We start from the raw sequence: 22,990 nt of genomic DNA on the forward strand, positions 1-22,990 counted from the left end.
CCTAAGATGCTGGCAGCATTTCCTCGCTGAATCGCAATGCTTATCCGTTCTGCCTACGTTGCGCTGGAGCACATATAACGGAGACAATAAATCTAAAATACCTATTTATTAAAATGATTTTTAAATGCAAGGTAATGTAAAAACGGGCACCGACATTACGTATTTCCCGCTGTTCGCACACATTAAAGTAACAATTAACTCTAATTGTGAATGTCTCAAGTTGTACCTACTTTAAAGTGATTAGGGAACTCAGGGGCGTGTAAACAAGCCGAGGGTGCGCGGCCGATAAAGGTGTTTGTGCGCACCTGGACCATATTTCCTTCGTTGGCGGATTGATTCATGCCACTTGTTTCTCGATTGGTTTATTGCATTTGGTGATTGTACCTGAAAGGGATTAGTTACAATAAATTGTTGGTGTAATTTGGATGTTAGGTATCTATTTGAACGCGCCAGATACCTATACTGCATACATTGGGAATTACTTGATACGTTTAAAAGTATGTAAATATTAAGGGCCGGTTGCAGCAAACCGTATGTCACCGTTAAAGCGTTCGTTAAATTTTATTGTATGTGAAGTTCCATAGACGACTGCTGCGTGACGATGATGTCTGTGGTTGATGCAACTGGCCCTAAGTCTGAGAAGCTATGAAATATTTTGCACGCATAGTGACGACAAGTGACGATCGATTTAGATACGTATCAATCGAAACGCAAATAAAAATCGCCGTCTCGCTAATATGGAAGAATTACCTGAACAAGAGGTTTCGTTGTCGAAGCCATAGAGATTGTGATTTCGGCTAGGCAGAAAGTAGGCTTCGCTGGCTCAGTAAGCAGGATAAATTGGACCGGCATCGGCATTCAGATCGTTGGTATGTTCGTATTGCGGAGGCTGTAGTATTTTTTTTCTTTTTTTTTAGTTTAAAAATGAAGGTCTAAATTTAGAAGTCATTTTATTTCATAATGTTCAAGTAGGTATGTTTTTGTTGCATCGCTGAAAACGTATGTATGGCGTATTTAAATTAAATTTCTAGCTATTAATGCAAGCGGTTTTGTTTGTCCACAGATGACTCTGATGCGGCGCGATGCGGGTGCAGCGTTGCAGCTGCTATTTGTAGTCCTTTTGTTCACTTCATACCGTAAGTATCAAAACAATTGTAGTCGCTTCAAAGTCACTTACCATCTGATTTCATTCAGCCAGTTGTGTGACAGGGGACGTCGTTTTATAGACGGTAATAATGGTTATGCAGCAACCTAAAGCCTATGCTGTTAGTTCACCACCACCACCATAGTTACTGTGCAATTATGTTTTTCCTAAAAAAATATTTGTATTGGAACAAGACGACACATACGATGTGTTAATTTCTATTGAAAGTGTCACGAGATTCCCGGTTTATCACGTCTAAAGACACTTCTAAATAATGCACCTTGCTTGATTGATTGAGTTATTTTTGAATCCGGTACTTTTGATTAAATAATGATATTATTTAGATAAAATAAAATGTTTCAAAAGCATTACTTATTCTTACATACATAGTATTCAATATTGGCCCGTTTCTCAAAAGGTATACAAGCCTTGTATTACAAGTGTATTTCCATGACAACCCATACGATTTGACAGTATGCGCACTTGTAATACAAGGCTTGTACCTTTCGAGAAACGGGCCCCTGCCTTTGTATCAATATTACAATATTTGTATCCAAGTCTGACAAAGCTTGGCGCATGTACGCTTCCACTCCGATGATTTCATTTAGCACGGATGTAATATCACTCTGTTAACATGTGATGTTGATGTGACACGAGAACAATACGTCCGCGGCTGCCCACAGCCTCCCAACCTTCATTAAGATAACGCGAGATAAAGCTTCCTCCCCACACTTTTCTTTATTTCAATGTCGACGTTTCCCCTCATTTTGTTACAAGTACGAAGATTGTTACCTTTATTTTTCATGTTCCTGTTTTTATTTGGAACCTCGTCCTGACTTTGATTAAAGTACGTTGGAGTGGAAAGAAAAAAACATATAAAATTGATTCGTTGCGTCTCGAGAGCGGAGATAAATAACAATGTCGTGGGTGGGGGAAGTACCTGATTATTTGTGCAGAACGTATTTACTTTCTAAGCGCCATGCTGAGGGATTAATTTAACCAAGACGTAGGAAAGAATTATTTATATGAGCTTGAAGACGACTCCCTGTTTTCTGTAAACACATGTAGATACTCATATTATTTATATTCGCACTCATGCAGATTTATTGTCCTTTTTCATAACGCTGGTTTAATAAACCATTGAACCTAAGTATAGCTCAAGGAAGATAGGTATAGTTGTCTGCAAAAGTGCCCTATATATTTATCATAACACACACTAGTGTGCTTAAAAATAAAGATGTGTTCCGGTATAGTTGTAGATCTGGCTGTTACGTTATTGAATAATTGATTCTCACTGAGAGTTTCAAATTATTCACGGTTATTTTCATTAGACTTATATTGACTGGGACATAGACCGTGATTACCTGTTTGATTATTGTCGAGCTCCCGATATTTCAACTCAGTTACATGCATCACGGAAAACACAACAACATCACGCTACTTTGACATCCACCCGCCTTCTTCAGTTTTCCGTGATCATGATGCATAGTAACCGCGTCGAAATATCGGGAGCTCGACAAAAATCAAAAAGGTAATCACGGCCTATATCCCGGTCAACATAAGTCTAATGATTCTCATGTGATGTAGTATGTATTTTAATTCTAAAAGAAACGTACAAAGACCTTTAGAATTAAAATACATACTACATCACATGAGAATCATTAGACTTTGCTTTTACTTTTTTTTAATTAAGTAAAACGTAAGATTGTTTCTTTTAAATCTCCAGGTTCGTCTTCTTTTTTTTATCAATTGCTCCGAGAAAATTAGATAGTACACATTCGGGAATAAAGCAGGAAACGTAATAAAATTGTCTGTATTTTTAGACAGGGTTGATATATGGACTCGCCAATATATTCGCCTTTTGGTTATATTTTTTGGTCGTATTCACAAAGTTGGTAACTAACTTCTCGTTGAATTACGATCGTGAATTTAAACAGTATATTTATCATAATAAGGTATATACATGCTTCATCCTAGACTGCATCGGCACTTTCCATCAGGTGAGATTGTGGTTAAAATATGTTTTACCTGTTCCTCATAACAAAAAATATATACAAATGCGAAATTTTACTGGCACATAATTATAATACGCCGGGACTTGAAGCAATAGTTATGACGCAACCGTACATCAATGCCAACTACCTAACTAACTGCACAAAGAAAAGTTTAATCTTTTTGTGATTTTTTCTGTAAAAGTTTATAAGTCCATCTTATCTTACAAATTATGTCTTTCTTTTTGCGTGCAACCGCTAGACGGCAGCGTAGAACCTCCATGCCCCAATGGACTCATTGTAAAGTGAAACTGAAACTAATTCCCCAACAACCGCCAACAAACTTAACCGGATTACACGACGGAGGACAATCCCCCCCCCCCTTGCCCCCTTTTCCTCCCCCTTGCCTCACCGTATTAAACTTTTATCAACTTTTACTCGTGCGCGTCTAGCCGCGGGCGAGTACTGGAACATATCTCGCGTGTATCCTGAAGCTTTAGCCTTGTTTGCATATTAAATGGTTTAGCTCTAAACGTAGATTTACTAAATTTACAGTTAGGCATAAACTTCCAAACTGAAGATTTGTATTCGTACCCTGGTTAAGACTCAAAGGAATGTACCGACGAAGGTACATGTACCTAAGTATTTATTCATTAAACTAGTTTTTCTAGATTCAGCAAGCAAAAACATGAGATTCTTTACCTACGATTGAAAATAAAAGAAATATAAGCTCGTGGACGACATAGTCCCTATGGCAGAATTAGCTACATTGACATTACCTACATAATAAAATCGTAGTAACTTATAGTATATTTTATAATCTGCTGGTGTTTTTATCATGACTGTATTAAGATAGCAGATATCCACTCAGACTTAATATCGCCACTTATTTCAATATTTATGTACCTACGAGTATAAGGCCCACTTTCACCAACCACTTAACTCAGGGTTAGTGGGCTGTCATCTGTCAAATTCCATATAAAATGGTGGGTTAACCTTCAAGTTAACCCACCATTTTCGTAGGTGCAAGTGGCCCTAAGCGGCATCGAATTCAGTTCGTACGCTACGTGTTGCTTTATATCTAGGTGAAATAGGCTTCCGAGAAACAAATTAACTTAGCACACAGCAGAATGCAGAACAGCCGCCTAAACGAAGCTTAAAGTAGGCCATGTTTTTTTTGCGCAACGGTCCCAAACTCCACTTGTGTTGTTTGAGACTTTAAGTGGCTTAAAGTTAGCGTTCTTTTGCAAAGAATCCCTCGGCCTTCCGCACCAGTACTACACACGATGGCCATTGTCTGCAAACACTTAAGTTTTATTTATTTTAAAAGCACCCAGCAACAAAGCAAATAAAAATAACAATGAAACAGATGGGAAAAGACTCAACTCCGCTACGGCAGGAGATACTTTAGTTCATTGTGCTCCCCCCACCAGCCTCAAGCAAGATACAATCTCTCTACTCGATTGTTTGTCTACATTACTGTATTAAACTTCTCCCTCTGGGATTTAGCGCATATTATGCTCAGGTTAAACAGTTCCAGTTTTTTTTATCTGTTTTTAAAGCATATTTCTTTGCTGCGCAAACAGGGAGCGCTGTTCAGATTCAAAGTTTATTATGATATTAATCTTGTTATGACCTCGACATGACTTTCATTCTTTCTTGGAATACGTGCAATGGAAGTGGAAAATTGTCGCAGATCATTTTTAAATGTGTAAATGTACGTCATTAGAACTTTTTTTATAATAATTCCACGTCGCATAGTTTCGTTGTTACAACCTAAATATTTAGCATCATTTTGTGCTTACATTCCTTTAACCCCTGGAATGCCCATATGCAAACATTTTTACGGCATTAATACTAATAGTAACGTTAGAATTTTCAAATAAAGTCCAAATTGTCTGTGACGGATACGGGACGAGGCCTTTGAGGGTTAAGCCAAATGCCTGTAGAACATTCAATTTGGTTATACCTCTATTATCTGCTCAAGTTCTAACGGGCCATTCTATACAAAAATATTTCAAAGCGGACTCCACCTCCACCATGTAAACATATTGATTTTTAATTATAGCACTATTTTCTACCAGGTGGAGCAGCAGAAGAGAGAGAACAAGCCGAAAGCTCAGAGCCGCGCCTAGCGCCGTGGTTCACGACTGAGCCGCCATCGCGCGCTGTCTTCGCTTCAAGCGCGGGCGCACGGCTGCTATGCGCGGCGCGCGGGGACCCCCCACCTACCATCACGTGGACGACTGAGGATGGACAGGAGCTGCTCTCTGATCAGCACAGGTACTGGTTTAACAAACAAATGAGAACTTATACCGCTGGGACCGAGCCGCCGTCGCGCGCTGTCTTTGCTTCAAGCACGGGCACACGGCTGCTGTACGTGACGACCCCCCCACCATCACATGGACGACTGAGGATGGTCAGGAGCTGCTTTCTGATCAGCACAGGTACTGGTTTAATACCGCTGGGACTGAGCCGCCATTACGCGCTGTCTTCGCTTCAAGCGCGGGCATACGGCAGCTGTGCGCGGTGCGGGGGGACCCCCCGTCTGCCATTACGTGGCCGACTGAGGATGGACAGGAACTGCTCTCTGATCCGCACAGGTACTAGTTTTGACAAACAAATGATGATTCATACTGCTGGGGTCCCCTAGGAAGGAGCTTTTAGGCCTTTCGACACGTCGTCTCTACCGTCTCTTCCTTGCCTTGTCTCTGCTTTGTCTTTTATTAATGATGATACAACTTAGCTCTGCAGACCGTAATTGCCCAGTCGCGTGATAAAAGCCAACACATCAGGCCGTCCTTTTCGCACTATTTGTAAGTGCGATAGCGACGCACCGACGCGATAAGGTTTATCACACTAGTGTGCTACGCCAGTAGGTGCTAGAAGTGGTTATAATCTGGCAAACGATCCTTTTGACTTCACGATCACGATAATTAAAATAATAATTAAATTACGTACAGGTATAATATTCTCGGCTTCAGGTTCCATGTTTGACCATAAAGCTAGGTGCCTACACTGTTATTAATTATCACCGTAATGTGAGAACTATTATTTAGTGTTTTGTGCACACATCATTTATGTGCAATATGATATGTGCACAGCAGTATTGGCGAATTTATACCAAATTCATGAACCTCAGAAGTATAATGAAGATAGATTACTATTGTTTTTAACCCATTTTTTCTCCTATTAGGATTGAAAGAGCTCTCGATTCTGAGTGGAAACCACATAAAAATTACCAAATCCAAAAAAAGTGAGGTGGAGGTGGAAGGTGTGAAGAACTTTGAAAAAAATGGCCCATCTATGTTGGAATTGATTATTCATTATGAAAAATAAGAATCGACGACGTTTTTAGTTGGTACAATGCACATAATATATATGACTATACTTACTTTGAAGTTTCGACATTGAAACATAAAGTACCATTTCTCGCTGAGTGCGATAAAGTAGCGCTATATACATTGGAAATTTCTTAGTAAACTTTACAAAAGGAACTGTACTGTAGTTACAATATTAGTAGGTACTTAAGTACTTATTTGCTTTATGTTGTTGTTGTTAAATGTCCTAAGCATCCCATAGGTGCATAGGGCCCCACAAGATCCTTCCACGCCTTTCTATCTTGAGCCACCGTCTTGGCCTCGTTCCAGCTCAGTCCATATTCCCTCAGCTCGTTCTCAACGCTTCGCCTCCAGGTGTGTACGGGGCGTTTGCAGGCTCGCTTTCCTCCTTGAGGCCGCCACTTAAACGTGATACTGGCACTGCTGGTAGCTCCTCTTCGAAGGGTATGACCGATCCATCTCCATTTCCGAAGAGCCACTTCCTGGGCGATCGGAGGTTGTCGGCACATACTCCACAGATCCTCATTTTTAGGGTTCCGTACCTCAAAGAGGAAAAACGGAACCCTTATAGGATCACTCGCGTGTCTGTCTGTCCCTCTGTCACAGCCGATTTCTCCGAAACTACTAGACCGATTTACTTGAAATTTGGCACACGTATGTAAACAAGTGGCCCAAAGACGGACATGTAATATAATTAAATGAAATTAAACGAAATTTAATCATAGGGGCCACTTTTGGGGGGTAAAATTGAAAATTAAAAATCAAAGTTATTAGAACTATATTGTGCTACATATCAAATGAAAGAGCATTTTATAAGCATCTCAAATATATTTTTTTTATAGTTTTCGTTTTGGTAATTTAGAAGTAATTTAAGAAAATAAGCAAAAAATGACCATTCCCCCCCCCCTCTCTCCGAAACTACTTAGCGTAAAATTTTCAAAAAAATTCACGAGATAGCCCTCTACCTGTAGATTACAGGAAAACCTATTAGAAATCTACAGTCAAGCGTAAGTCGGACTTAAGAGAAAAAAACTCAAATTGAGATTTTTCACTCACTGCCGCTGCAAGTACTTACGAAATGTTTTGAAATTTTGTGAGCGCCATGGACAGGTAGAAAGAAAGAGTTTTGAATGATTCACGGTTATTTTCATTAGACTTATATTGACCGGGATATAGACCGTGATTACCTTTTTGATTTTTGTCGAGCTCCCGATATTTCGACGCAGTTGCATGCATCATGATCACGGAAAACTGACGAAGGCGGGTGGATGTTAAAGTTGTATAGACAGCGCGCGATCTACCCTCCTTCGCGCGCGTCGGCTGCGTTCACTTTCAGCGTTACCACTGGTCGCGTTCACACTCGATGGTCTGTCCAAACACACTACACTCACAGTGTCACTACGTTTGTTCAATTCTGACTTCACCGGTTTTTTACACAAACAAATCACTGGATTCCATACAGTAGATAGTTTGAAGCCATCCTCACGATTGAAATTTTTATATTTGTGAATCTCAATGGCTTCTCTTACCAATCTCGGTATGTAGTGGCGTTCCGTCGAAATTACCTTAGGACTATGCAACTCGATCCAATGATTTGCACCCGACTCAATGAGATGTTGAGCAATAGCAGACTTGCGAGTATCGTTCTTTTTGACTGCAGCAATGTGTTCTTTAATTCTGCAGGCAATAGTGCGCTTGGTCTGCCCTATGTAAGAACTGCCACAACTGCACTCAACTTTGTACACACCAGGTTTTTCCAGAGGAAAATTGTCCTTAGGTGACCGCAAGAACTGTGCAATTTTCCTGTGTGGGGTGAAGATAGTTTTTACAGAGTAATTGTTTAGTATTTTAGAGATCTTATCTGTCACTCCCTTTACGTACGGCATAAACGCTGGTTGTCTCTCTACGCGATGAGTGAGGTGCTTGGGTTTAGCATCCCGTTTATTAACGTTAACTCGGTAACCATTTCTCCTCAGGACTCTCTGAACATGGTTCAACTCCTGTACAAGATGAGAGGAGTCACACAAAGCGTGTGCTCGATTGGTTAGTGATGTTACGACCGAGTTTAACTGTCTGGGATGATGGTGTGAGCTCGCATGCAAGTAACGATCTGTATGCGTCGGTTTCCTATAGACAGAGTGTCCCAGCATGCCCTCGGCTCCAACCTTCAAGCTCACATCAAGAAATGCAATACCCCTATCTTTTTCCATTTCCAATGTGAACGACATGGATCGATGCACGCTGTTCAGGTGTCGTAACAACAGATCAGCTTCCTCCTTGCTACCCTTTATTACGCAGAACACGTCATCCACGTACCTCTTCCAAATTTTAACGGGAACTGGGGGCGCAGCGAGGGCTTTGTGCTCAAAATGTTCCATCCAGATGTTAGCCACAACTGGTGCCACTGGACTGCCCATCGCTACTCCCTCTGCCTGTATGTAATATTGCCCGCGAAACAGAAAATAATTTGTAGTGAGGCAGTGTTCGAGAAGCTTCACGTATTCTGATGATGCATGCAACTGCGTCGCAATATCGGGAGCTCGACAAAAATCAAAAAGGTAATCACGGTCTATATCCCGGTCAATATAAGTCTAATAAGGTAGAAAGAAATTCATTTCTGTTTAGAAATTGTTAAAAATTTTAAGCATTTGCCAAAATGACTTAAGTTCCTACTAAAAAAGAGGCGCTTACGACTGTTTAGAACTGCACTGACCATAATATTGCCCTAATAGGTCCAAAAAATGGTGTATATATACGAAAACAAAAAAATTGTGCCACCGACAACCAAAATCTGAAGTCTATTTGCTCTATCTCTTATAGTTTCCAAAATATACGCAAAATCTTTAAAGTACAAATCTAGTGTACGTTGCTATCACATGTCGTCAGGCGCTCATGACCTTTTTGTATGGAAATGTCGAAATCCGACTCGCACTTTACCGATTTTCATAGAAAGTTGTGTTTTATTATAGTTTTGAAGGAGGTTTCTTATTTTTAACCACCAACGCAAAAATATTATAATAATAATAGGTTTGACGCTTGACATGTCTGTCTGGCATCATAGCTCCCGAACGAATCAATCGATTTTGATTTAGTTTTTAATGTTTAAGGTGAATTCGTCGAGAGTTTTTTTGTACCACGTAGGTGGCAAACATGCATACGGTCCGCCTGATGGAAAGCGGTGACTGTTACATATGGACGCCTGCCACTCAAGGAGTGGCACATGTGCGTTGCCGACTCGACTCATTAGAAACTTGTACAAACCTGTACTTAGAAGGGGCCTGGGTGCCAACGACTCAAAGGACCGAAGGAAGGAGGGGGAAGGAAGGAAGGAGTACCGCACCCTCGTTGAGCTCTGGCTGCCTTACTCACCGGCAGGAACACAACAATGAGTAAAGTCTATTGCTACTTGATTGCGGTCTTTTGTAAAGCGGAGGTATTAGACTCTGCTCTACCTTAGAGTATATTCAATTTAGTATTAGAGTTATCAGTCAAGAAATTTAAATGCAGCGCCATCTATTATTAGTTTCGACAACTTTTCATGTGACTTTCCATGCCTAAAGGTTCGCACAAGTCTCAAGTCGCGTAAATTACTTAGTAAATTTTGCCGAGAGACGGCGCTAAATACAATAATACTCATTAGAGTACCTATACTTCTAGTCAAAGACATATATAACTCCATATAGACAGATAAAGTCTAAGAATAAAACGTACTTACCTCAGTACCACACAGAAGAAGGGCTCAGCTAGATGGTGCTAATATTAATATTAACACGCTTTTATTAGGTCGTCGTGTATGTAACTATGTAATGGAATCTACGGAGGCTAATTTAACCATCTTCCAAGGATCGTAGCGTAATGATAATTGGCAGCTGTATGTAGTTCTGATGACAGTAAAATAATATGGTACTGTTGAACTGATCTGATGATGGAGCCGGAAGATATGAACTGGAACTACATGATGGAACATCGTATCATAGCTGTTTTTGGGTTTCTTAGAAAAGTCTTGTAATGAACTTTGACTACGATTAGGTTTCAAGGTCTGATGATGGAGCCGGAAGATATGAACTGGAACTACATGACGGAACATCGTATCATAGCAGTTTTTGGGTTTCTTAGAAAAGTCTTGAAATGAACTTTGACTACGATAAGGTTTCAAGGTCTGATGATGGAGCCGGAAGATATGAACTGGAACTACATGATGTAACATCGTATCATAGCTGTTTTTGCGTTTCTTAGAAAAGTCTTGTAATGAACTTTGACTACGATTAGGTTTCAAGGTCTGATGATGGAGCCGGAAGATATGAACTGGAACTACATGATAGAACATCGTATCATAGTAGTTTTTGGGTTTCTTAGAAAAGTCTTGTAATGAACTTTGACTACGATTAGGTTTCAAGGTCTGATGATGGAGCCGGAAGATATGAACTGGAACTACTAAAAAGATCAACGTAGTATTTAAAATAAGTTGGGATAGGGTTTTCTTGAGACCCGTAAGAGCAAATAAAGGCGGGCTCAGGGGCGATCGAAGCCCCCCACAAAAAAGACAGATCAACGTAGTATTTAAAATAAGTTGGGTTAAGGTTTTCTTGTGACCCTCCAGAGGAAATAAAGGGGGGGCTCGGGAGGCGAAGCCCCCCGCATAAAAGAAAGATCAACGTAGTATTTAAAATAAGTTGGGAAAGGGTTTTCTTGAGACCCTTAAGAGCATATAAAGGAGGGCTCGGGGGGCAAAGCCCCCCGCATAAAATAAAGATCAACATAGTATAGAATGCCTTAAAGCATAAGTCCGCCTTTTGTACTGCAAGATTTTCTTTTATCACTGCTTCCAGTAGTTCCACAGGTGGTAAATGATCTTTATTACTAGATTCACCTACTTTTATCAATTTTAAAGCACTAGTGGATAAAATGCGTTTTTACCCGCTGGTATTAAAGGACAAAACACGTGTTTCCGAGCTAGTGAGGGGAAAAATTCAATGTTGGCTGCTCGCGTGCGGTCCGTTTGTTAATGTAGGTAAGAATTTAGAATGGCGTCATTTTGTAAACATCAAAGGAGTGAGCCTTCTGTACTTGTACTATTATACAGGGTGGCCCATTCAAATCGGTCAGTATGGGAAAGTCTGAAACTGTAAGACATACGAAGATTTGTTCTTAGGAACCATGTCACCGATTTTGATAAAAAGAAAAACTGCATTCATACAATTAAAAAAAAAGTGTACCCAGCTGGGGAATCGAACCCGGTTGTTTTGAAAAAATAAACTTACACTATTTCTATTCAGATATCGTTTGTGTAGGTCTTAAGCAGTAAATATCTCTAAGAAACATAATGTCTAAAATGAATAAAATGCATTTTTTTCACATACTTTAATTTATCATAGTAGGTGTTCAAAGTGACCACCGTCATGTACTTAATAAACTTTTCACTTTGAACCAGTATTGATAGCAGTTAATGAAGACTAAACCATTTCTAGTTTATTTATTTAACCAAGTTTGTCTATAATGATTTAGTACCACCAACCGCAGTAAACGTTGTTGATTAGTTAGTCTGGAAAAATAAATTAATGTTTTGTCAAAATGTCAAATATTCCTTTACCTACTAATCCCATTATCCATCGCTAGTCCACCCGCGTGATACCTACTACCCAGGATTGTCATTAGTGAATTTTAATATGATTATAATAGTGCCAAACATTAAACAGATCTACAAAAAACAACGACATCATTAAAATTATAATTTGCTTGATTAATTATTATCGACTTCAGTTATCGATGCCTGCTTCATCCCTATAGTTTGAGACACACACGTGCGCATTTAGTGTCCGTATACACTGTGTTTCTACGAAGTATTTCCATGTGTGATATGTCTGTGTGCATCATAATGAGCATGTATTATTTTTTTATCATAATGTGCGTGTGTATTGACAATAATATTTTTTGCATTTGTGAGTACTCCTTTACATGTGGTATTTCCTCACCTCCCGCGAATCTTGGCAGAATTATTTGTACGTAGACGCAACATGAGGGCTACTCCAGTTTATATTTCCTCCGAGTATCGACCGTAAATTGGCGAAATCCAATTTACGGTCAAATTAACACATGTGATGGACCCTGCCGTCTATAATAAATTGCCGCAATATGTGGTTGATTTTTTATAATTTTATTTGCTTTATATAAGAACATCAGTGCAACGCGCTCAAAGCCTCGGGGGTGACTTGAAAGTCTAGCGCTCAAAGCCTCGGGGGTGACTTGAAAGTCTACTTGTATTAATCATATTTGAAACTTCTCTTGGTAATGAAATAAAAGCATGGAAACGAACTATATGGCGTATAACGAATTTACAACAAACGTAAAATAATATATCCCAACGTTTCGAACCCTTTGCAGCGTTCGCAATCAACGGGTGACTGAGGAAAAATTAGTATGTGTAAAAGTAAGCTCTTAGTATTAATATTTTTTAAAATCGTACCCATTCGAATTAAGTGAACCTTTGTTCTTGACATAAAGTATTATATTTATCTAACAACTTCTCAGAAGATAGTTGCTGTAATGTTGGGATTTACTTATATTTTATTTTACTAACTAAATGCAATATCAGTAAGCCCTTTAACTTTATCGGTGGCAAGTAATATACCCCGTATCCGCTCCCTATTGTTTATTTAAGAATTAAATTTAATAATAAAACTATAATCACGTCAAACCCATACAAAAGATTTGAAGATTACTCACGACTCACGCTCGTTCCCATTCACACTGCGACCAGCCTCAGGCTATTGGTCCAAGTTTAATAATCCCGATTCGAAGGAGGCTGGGCAGCCTGCTGTGAAATCGTGCAAATGCCGATCCGCGGTACCCGTGCGGACGCGCGCCGAATTGCCGATCATCGCCTTTCAATCACCAGCAAATTAAATGCCGACCGTCGTTGCCTATGTACCTTTAATAATACGGTGTAGTCGATCTTTGTGCAGATTTCGGGTGAAAACAAATGACGACGAGGCAGATTTAAGCAGGCTCAAGGTGCTGACTATAAATCTGCCGGAAAATAGCGGTCTGTCAATTTTCAAATTTAAATAAAAAAGCGTTGACGCTTTTTACTTTTAACCAAAAACAATGAGTATCTCAGAGGATTTTCGTAAAAGTAAAATTTGTAGTTAAGTTGCATTAATCGCCTTCTCTCGACACAGTGTTAAAATATTTCGAACCGCAGTTTCGTCAATTTGATCCCTTTATCTGACATTGTTAAATTTTAATATTTAGCGCCATCTAACCGACCATCAACAAAAGGTGTGACACCATCTAAACGAGCATACTTTATACCTGCGTTGTTTTCTTACCTCATTATTCATAAACGTTCACTAAAGTTATCAAGCCGATGGAGTTCGTTTGTCCCTTTCCGACGTATTGGTCTGATAGAAAGGGACAAAAAAACTTTGTCGGCTTGATAACTTTAGTGAATGTTTATGATTATGAATAAGGGGTCTTTATTTGTCTATTACGGAGTTATATTGTATTTTCTTTTAACTGACAGGCCAATATTATAAATGTTTTCTAAGGAGCGTAGCCTCCCATCCAAATCCTTCGGCGTTCGTTCGAAATGTTATAAAACTTTTAAAAGTCTTAGAGACACCTTTTTATACTGTAGTCATAGTGTAAAATAACTAAAGCTACAAAGCCATGTTAAACGGATGGAAATTTAGATTAAAAGAAAACTCACTTGCGACGCTCACCGCTGAATTAATCTTGTTTTAAATTGATTCATTATCTCCCTGGAGTGCCGTCGCTTGAATTATAACAGTATTAAATTTACCCTCGTCTCCGACACTTATCAATTAGGTTGAGGCTATCCGGGACAACGTTATGGACAATGCCCCTAACAACCGCTAACGTGGTTTGTCGAAACTCTGTAGGAGGTTCCCCCTTTCGTTGACTTCTGCCACAGATTCTGGTTCGAGGTTTGTGCGATGTCGAACATGCGTATTAGAAACAATAATTCAAGTTTCCCCGTGTGTGACGGGTTAAGAATTTCACCACCGTGAAATACTCCTCGAACCTTCTCGTGGGTGTCGTAGAAGTCGACTGTGGCATATGGTTTAACTTGTGGCGTAGGCGAGAGGCTGGCAACCTGTCACTACAATGTCACAATTTGGATTACTTTCAACCCTTTTTTGCCAAGAGTGGCACTGAAACTTAGTAATTTATGTGTTCTGCCTACCCCTTTGTGAGATACAAGCGTGATTATATGTATGTTTGTATGTACGTAATTCAAGTTTTTCACGATTTTAAAACATGAACTCCAATGTTTCAAGAACGGCGTTGTCCCCGTGGTCTCAGAAAAATGTCGCCTTGAATGAATAATTAAAGAAATACCTACATAGTAAAAATTCAGTAACAAATATAGTTCTTAATATTAGTTCATTGTTCTAGTTAGCAGCATAAAACCTGAATTTATTTTATGAACTATGGAAATTAAGCTGATGTACTTACATTTTAAGTTCTAACTTTTGAACTTGTTCGTTAACCAAAGTATAAACTTGCCCGGAGCTTAATACATAGTAATTAAGGATTATTCTTGTATAAAGTAACTTTTTTCCAAAACGTTTTTATTGCTTAAGTTCTAAGAAAAGAGTACCTACTTTATGGGTCATTATAAACGAAACTAGATAAGTATTGTTCTGAACTGAAGTACTAGGGTCTCTATTCTACGTAGCCTTATAAATTCAATTCTATTTTTTCTTTTGTGATATTCAATTCATTAGAAGATTGGGTAAGAGGGATCCTCCTTTTTATTTATCTTAATGTTTGGTATAAAAATAAAATGAAAAGATCTATCAACTGATTAACCTGCCACAATTTATTTTATCACTGGGCATATTAACGCCCACGCACACTCAAGCCAATAAACCAGTGTACCTAGCCAAGGTCACAATTATTTACGCTTCGTAAGTATATCGTAGCTATCCCTGTTACTCTTCGATAGTGGTGCGACAAAGCCAGGCTGCGTTGCGATCGCCACCTACCGTCAACGATTGTCACTTCGGCTAGGTTTGCGGTAGCTTCGAGCTCGTTACAACCCTCTGTTTTTATAGATCCTTGAAGAAAATTGGATTCTTATGATAATTATTCACGGTGTATCGACAATTCGACATCGAACACAATAACAGATTTTTCATCAAAGGAATCCAGTTTTATGTCGAGCGTAATATTGAAATTACCTGCTGTACCTCTATAATATATTTGTATTATTTCCAAGAAACGCTTTGAGGCGAGATCCACGTTCATCCGACTTCAAATATTAAACGGAATCTTCTTTTTCATGATGTTGACCTATATTTAATATAATACTCGTATGGTACAATGCCTCAAGGACTTATTTTAGACATTAGCTAGCTTTTACGTTTAGTCTTAGTTTCTTATATAATTATGTACCTAAATATGTTCATGTAAATAAAGAATATATTTGAAACAGAAAAAAAAATATTATCGGTTCATCTTTGATATTTATTATTTCCAACAAAATAAATGATTACCTATCATTATAAACTGAAATAGATACCATACACGAAAGAAAAAACGACAAGGCCCACTGGTGGCCGAGCCGATAGGCTACTTGCCTCCTAGTCAAATCAGCTTATTTTTAAGAACTGTCAAAACGAATTTGAAAGACTTGCTAATATGGAATTAATGTGAAATCAAATTGAGTGACGTCACGGTCAATTAAATTACTTTATATCCTGACTTATTAAATAGAAATTGGATTTCAAAATAACTTCTGTCCATGTTTTTCTTATAATTATCTGATGTTTTATTTCATGCAAGATATAATGGTACATTTCGTTATAAGTGCGAAATGCGAGTATGTCATTATTTCACGAGTCCCGAGACATTTTGCCACGAGCGGCACGCGAGTGGAAAAACTCGAGACGAGTGAAGAATGACATTCTCGCACGTGTGACGAACGACGTTTTTTAATACAGTTGCGAAAAAAGAAAAACACTACTACAACGAAATAAAACGATAAACAATCCGAACTCCCAATTTTCGCATTGACATTGACGTTCCTATCTTTGAAGCTTTTAAACTTGCGTTCATATTTTCGATTTTGCTATCCATCCAACACAATTTATTTATTTAATTGTGTGCCATAAAAACATAAACATTTACGATTTGGGACAATTGTTTAATATATACCTAATCGACTCATTTATGCCTCGAAGTATTGCAAATAACATAAAATAATGATGACAAGTCGCGTAACATATTAAGGTTTTTGAACGTGCTTGCGTTAAGTTGGTAAGACGCCGTACTTTAAATGACAGACGACGCGTTTCATTCCATTTCACGTTCTGTTTACACGACTCAGTATGAGCCACTTTTTCAAAGTATAAACCATTTTATAAATTATGTTTAGTATGACTAAAAATAAACAATTACATATGAAATATGGCACTGAAGCTTTAGTAGTTTCATGTGTTCTGCCTACCCCTTTATGGGATACAGGCGTGATTGTATGTATGTATGTATATGAAATATCAATGTTTTAAACATTAATGCCTTAATAGTATGTTTATAGTTTTATTCCGTCTTAGTAAACTAGACTAATATTAAAACAAGTCGGTAAGTAGTCGTAAAATGGAACGCATACTTTTTACGCACTAGTGCGTAAAAACCAACTTCTCGCACGCTAAACAGCCAAAAAACGGGCACTTTTTGAGCAACTGTATTACAAAATATTTTATTTTAAGAACAGTCAAGTTTCCTATTGAACCCCGGGTCTCTCGCTTGCGCGGCTAACGTCCTGATCACTAAACCACCATTTACACTAGTTTTATAAGCCATTGACTCAATATTTGATTATCAATGTAATGAACAAATCAAATTATTTTATTAAATATTTTTTGATTTGTTTTTTTTTTTAAGTAGTAACACTACTATATAAACCAACGAAAACCATTTACTGTAACCCGTAAATGTCCAGGTGATACTGAGAAACTTTTACTATGGGATCAACCCCGAAATCACGAAAATATCTTCTGACAGTTTCATAGGTAGTTTTATTTTATAGTAAGTATTTCCTATGGGAGAGTAAATTTTTATTTCGCGTTTTGGGTGTTGGTCCCATAGTAAAAGTTGCTCTGTGTAACTTAAATATTAACAGGCTTCAGTAAATGGTTTTCGTTGGTTTACATACTGTATAAATTATAAACTGAAATAGAGACCAGACGTATGGTATCTATTTCAGTTTATAATTTGATTATCAATTGAAAAAGCCCATGAACACAGCCCCGTGCCGTCCGCAGTGTCGGGCGACAAACGACGCTAATGAAGGCAATTTTTCGCAACCGGAGGAGTTATAATTAAACGTAATGAGGGCAATCATAATTTGTCCGTGTAATTACTCGCACTGACGAGCGTCTGTGCCCCCGGGGTAGCTATTTAATTGGGCGGTGGGCGGTCCTTCTAAGGTCAATTTCGACAATTTTTGAATGGGATGGCGTATTGAGAAGTATTATCGCGAAAATTATATTGACAATCCTATTCGATTAGAATTAGAGATGGGCCGAATATGAACTTTGCCGAATACGAATATTCTGTTACGCCATATTTTTAAAGCGGATGTTGAGATTAAAGCTATTAAATGATTGATGATGGTTACGTATGTTACTAGAACTATGTTCTTTTATAATTTAGTGGGAAACTTAGTTAAAAGAACTGAACTAAGACTCAACTCTTAAACTAAGGTTTTTTAACTTAAAAAAAACGATATAAGATCTTCGTTAGTTATTTACTTTGTTTATTCGGTAAATATTCGGCAATGCAACCGAATTATTCGGCCGAATACGAAACATTGAAAAACTTGCCGAATATGCCGAATATTTCCCATCTCTAATTTGAATCAATAAGCTCTCGCTGACTAAATATAAAATGTTGGTGTGAGCGAAGAACAAAATTATAATTAACGTGACAGACAGACAAACAGACGGACATAGTCGCACCATAAGGGTTCCTTTTTTACCTTTTTGGTACGGAATCCTAAAAAATGTAATGAATGAGCTGTTAAAGGTACGGAATTCTAAAAAATGTAATGAATGAGCTGTTAGTGCAAGTAAAGGTGCACTTTGCTGTTTTAAAAATAGACTGGACAATAGACGTAAAAGTTCAAAATGTGAAAAATAAACACATGCTCTGATACGTACGCAGTACGCACGCATCAGCTTCAAAAGCTGCTTTTGTATCAAATGACATATTTCGCATAATCAGAATAAATTGAAGTTTTATGCTGTAGCATAGGCATTTATGTTTTTTTAGAGTTTGAGAAGTCTGCGTTGGAAAAGCTGAATAACGTTTGTCAATGAGAATAAAACATATACATAAACTAATTATGACCGGATTTTTGCGTTTGTGACTTCATTTTTGGACGATGCTTTGATTGCTAATTGGACTGTATGTAGAATACGAACAAATAGGCATCTAGCCAAACGTACAATCGCTGATGTTCTGTTACGAACGATACGCGTTACTGTCGCGCGGATACAGAAGATTGTATTACAGAGATATAACTATGATTCGATAAGAAGCGTCATTGACTTAACTTCTTGGCTAGAGTCCCTCATATAATTCAGCTTTGGATCGTTATGTTTGCTTATGTTATTTAATGGCCCAATTACGTAAATATTAAGATACGGGATTTTTTATATTAGCAATAAGTTTAATGTTATTGTATAAATTATAGAATTATTTTGCTTCTGTGGCCTAGGAATGAATAGTAACTAAACGATATGAGCCTAAAGTTATAGTCCGATCCGAAATTGGATTGTGGGGATGAAAGTTTTTCTTAGATAAATCTACTGTTTGAAACAAAAAGAAGGGTAATAAAATTATATTTTATTACTTACCCTAAAACAATATGCTGTTTTTTTTTTGGTGGGTATAGTCTGACTTTTTTTTATCATAACCAATAAATGGGTACCGTCATAGTAACAAAAGAAACTTTTAATTCTGAAGCCCTACTAAATGTATTGTCGTGGTTATAGATTAAGTGTGAATCAAAGAACATAAAACTAGAAGAATAACCACTGAGGAAATATGACATTTTAAAATACGTTACGATAGCGTAATCAATGAAAATGAAATATTTATTTTTCAAGTAGGCATGTACAATGCGCATATGAACGTCAAGTAAAGCTACGCCGGCTCTAACCCTACGCCTCAGCCTCGAGAAGATTTCAGCCCCCTCAGTTAGGAGGGGGGTATCCACTATGGGACCGGCAAGAAACTCGGCGGGCCACTTCTTTTCAAAACATTACATCTTATAATTAACATGCATTAAATAACAAAGCGGACCCCAGGCTCCCATGAGCCGTGACAAATGCCGGGATAACGCAAGGAAGATGATGAAATAACAAGATACAATTTAACATGCAAAAGTATTCATCAATAATCATTCATTAGTTGTAGGCACTTTAGAATACGTCACTCACGGAAAGAGTGACGTTTGCTAAAATGCCTAAAACTCATCAACATGGACGGGCTCTGTTATTATTGCTAGGTCAGTTAGGTGACAGGTGTCTAAAGGTACAAGTACAAGTTGAAACCGACGTGAGACGACTGCAAACGGCACGACGCCAGGTCACGACTGGTTTATACGGATTTCCATGAAATGTCAGCCGTACTCAGAGACACGAAGCTGAAAGGCAGAGCTGGCTGTAGATCAAGTACGCAGAAAATAGTTCTCAGCAGGGTTAGCACATGATTGCCGCGAGAGTATGTCGCCGCAAGATAGACTTCTCGTCCTTATGTCATTAATACAGAAGAAGACGTGTCATACTCTCGCGGCAATCATGTGCTAAGCCTACTGCTTCTAACTCAACAAAACTAACTCATGTTTCTCATGTGTGTGTGAAATGTAACATGACGCTCTCACCAAGTCTGCAGTTAGTTGTCTTTGGTCGCGACACGTCACCCGGTTTCAATTTGTACCTGAAGAGCATCCTGTGGTGCTTAGACAAGCTGCAAATCTATTGCGCTCCATCCTAGTTCTTTCTGTTACTCTTCTGTGTGCGTGACAGAGCCAGATGCGTTTCCATCGCTACGGAGCCGGTACGATTGTGACTATAGTACAAAAACACACACATAGAATATACAGCGTGTGGATTCCATACGGGCGAATAATGTATCCAGTTATAGTATCTGATCATACGAATCGTATAGGATAATCATTTAAGTTAAAAAGTGTTATTAATAAAATTAACATTATTTTTTTAAATCTGACCAAGCAGCAATGTACGCCGTCCAACTTAATTTGACACGACATAAACGTCATATCGATATCGTAATGACGTTTTAGTAGGTACCTACGCTAATTGATGTGGACTTATTACATTGCGTGCTTAATTATTATGTCATGTGTTCACTGATGTTTGTGCTGTCACTCGTTTTAGTTTAGTTCTTAGCTTAGTTTATTAAGTCAGGGTCCTACTGAAAATCAGCGCCTGGGCTTGCCGTGGCAACATGGTGAGTGGGATCCCATTTAGCATCGAGTTTGTGTTGTATGTACCTATCTATCTTGTATTTGTCCAATTTGATATTAAATAAAGTATATTCTATTCTATTCTATTCTACTCTTAAAAAATATGTCCCATCTATAAAAAAAAAAAAATATTTAGGCTCCTTAGGTCCGATACTAATCGTTAATATTCGCCCGTATGGAATACACACGCTGTATTAGAATACAACCTATTATTCTTTTTTGCCAATAGACGAGTGTACAGCAACGGCAGCCTTGAGATAGCCCCCACGACGGGTACCAGCGTCGGGAGCAATGGCGTCAGCGTGCTTCGCTGTCGCGCCGCTAACGCACACGGAGTGGCGCTTTCTGTGCCAGTTACACTTCTACCTGGTAACACAATTTTCTAGTTATTAGCACAGAATATATAATAGTACAAGTACAGAAGGCTCACTCCTTTGATGTTTACAAAATGCCGCTATTCTAAATTCTCACCTGCATTAACAAACGGACCGCACGCGGGCAGCCGACATTGAATTCTAATGCGCCGCGTGAAGGTCGTCACCACTGAATGGGCCGCGAACTCGCGACCGCCGGCATGTACTTGTAGCGCGGCGATAGAATCGCGGAGTGAGCCGCCCTGGGTGCGTAGCCGAATGGCACAAACGCTCACGAAACGATACGCTAGTAGATATGTATCTCTATCGCTCTTGCGTATTGGCGCGACAGAGCGAGACTACCTTTCGCGGCGTTTCGTTTTCGTTTCGCGTCGGAGAAATGCCATTCGGCTACGGGGCCTGGGTGTGTAGCCGAATGGCACAAACGCTCACGAAACGAAACGCTAGTATATATCTATCTCTATCGCTCGTGCGTGTTGGCGCGACAGAGCCAGACTAACTGGCGCGGCGTTTCGTTTTCGTTTGGCGTCGGAGAAATGCCATTCGGCTAACGTATGAGGAATGAAATCTGGACAAAGTTTTGATATCGTACAGAGTAAGTAAATAAATAAACTAAAATAATGTATAAATGCCAGATTAAAGTTTACGTATCTGTCATTTAAACTGGTAAGTTTCATGAGTATTGGATTCCTTTTCTCGAAATGATGGTCAATCGAGAAGGACGACCTAGCGAAACAGTTTGTAATTTCTACATACCAATTTTCTGTGACCGAATGCAAAGCCCGAGGAAAGTTTTGTAGGAAGGCTTAGAAGCTAACAGTCAATTTATAATATTTTTGCGTCCTTTTTCTTTACAAAAACTACCGCAACAAAGCGTAGTTCAAGAAAACATTACAGCATTGGCAAGTTTTCTGGAAGAGATTTGATTAAAAGAAATGTCGGCCCCCTAAGGCACAAAATCTTACAGAGAGCTCGAGACAGCATTCGAATGGGGCAGCGAAAGTGATAAGAATTATCTTGAAGACATGAGTATCGATACACATTCAAAAAAGTTAGGCCTATAGTCTTCAAAAATAAAATAAAAATCTTTGAAAATGCTGCTACGCCGTTAAGTCAAAAAATGTAAAAAACAGCTGTTTTTTGCATTTCTGGGTTTCTGAATGACTAATAATATGTCGAGTAAACGGAATTTCACGACAAGAAAACTATTATTTTGAGAACACTAATAATCCTACGGACAAGAATGTGAAAAATGTCGAGCACACGAAGCTTCTTTAAAAAGTTATCACATGGAAGATGAATTTGGACCTTAAAAAATGCTAACATTGGTTTTGTCGACACCGATGGACATAAAGTATCACAAGTTCTGTTAGAAGGCCTCACATTGGCGAAAACTAACTCTTTTATTTATCGATATTTAATACATAATTAAAATCACGAAAGATATCAAAATTAAACTATGTTATATTAATTTTATAAGACATTGAATTTTGTCCAGATTTCATTCCGCATACGTTACACACGCTGTTCTTAGTCGTATATACTCTTATGACAGTATTGGTCTTTGAGCTAGTTGTATGGTCTTTCATATTACCCACTATTAGATAAAAGCACTATTA

At 38.5% G+C, this 22,990-nt stretch overlaps 1 protein-coding gene across 1 annotated transcript in view; it reads left to right on the plus strand.

Moving 5' to 3' along the window:
- Positions 1-22,990, plus strand: part of LOC125225185 (Down syndrome cell adhesion molecule-like protein Dscam2) — a 62,169-nt gene that overhangs the window by 12,895 nt on the left and 26,284 nt on the right. Inside the window, exons 2-4 of the mRNA XM_048128771.1 lie at positions 1,064-1,136; positions 5,220-5,418; positions 21,227-21,366. Of these exons, the coding sequence (XP_047984728.1) occupies positions 1,064-1,136; positions 5,220-5,418; positions 21,227-21,366 (412 nt within the window). The remainder of the gene's footprint in view (positions 1-1,063; positions 1,137-5,219; positions 5,419-21,226; positions 21,367-22,990) is intronic.

The sequence above is a fragment of the Leguminivora glycinivorella genome, chromosome 4 (genome assembly GCF_023078275.1).
Source record: "Leguminivora glycinivorella isolate SPB_JAAS2020 chromosome 4, LegGlyc_1.1, whole genome shotgun sequence".
NCBI lineage: Eukaryota > Metazoa > Arthropoda > Insecta > Lepidoptera > Tortricidae > Leguminivora > Leguminivora glycinivorella.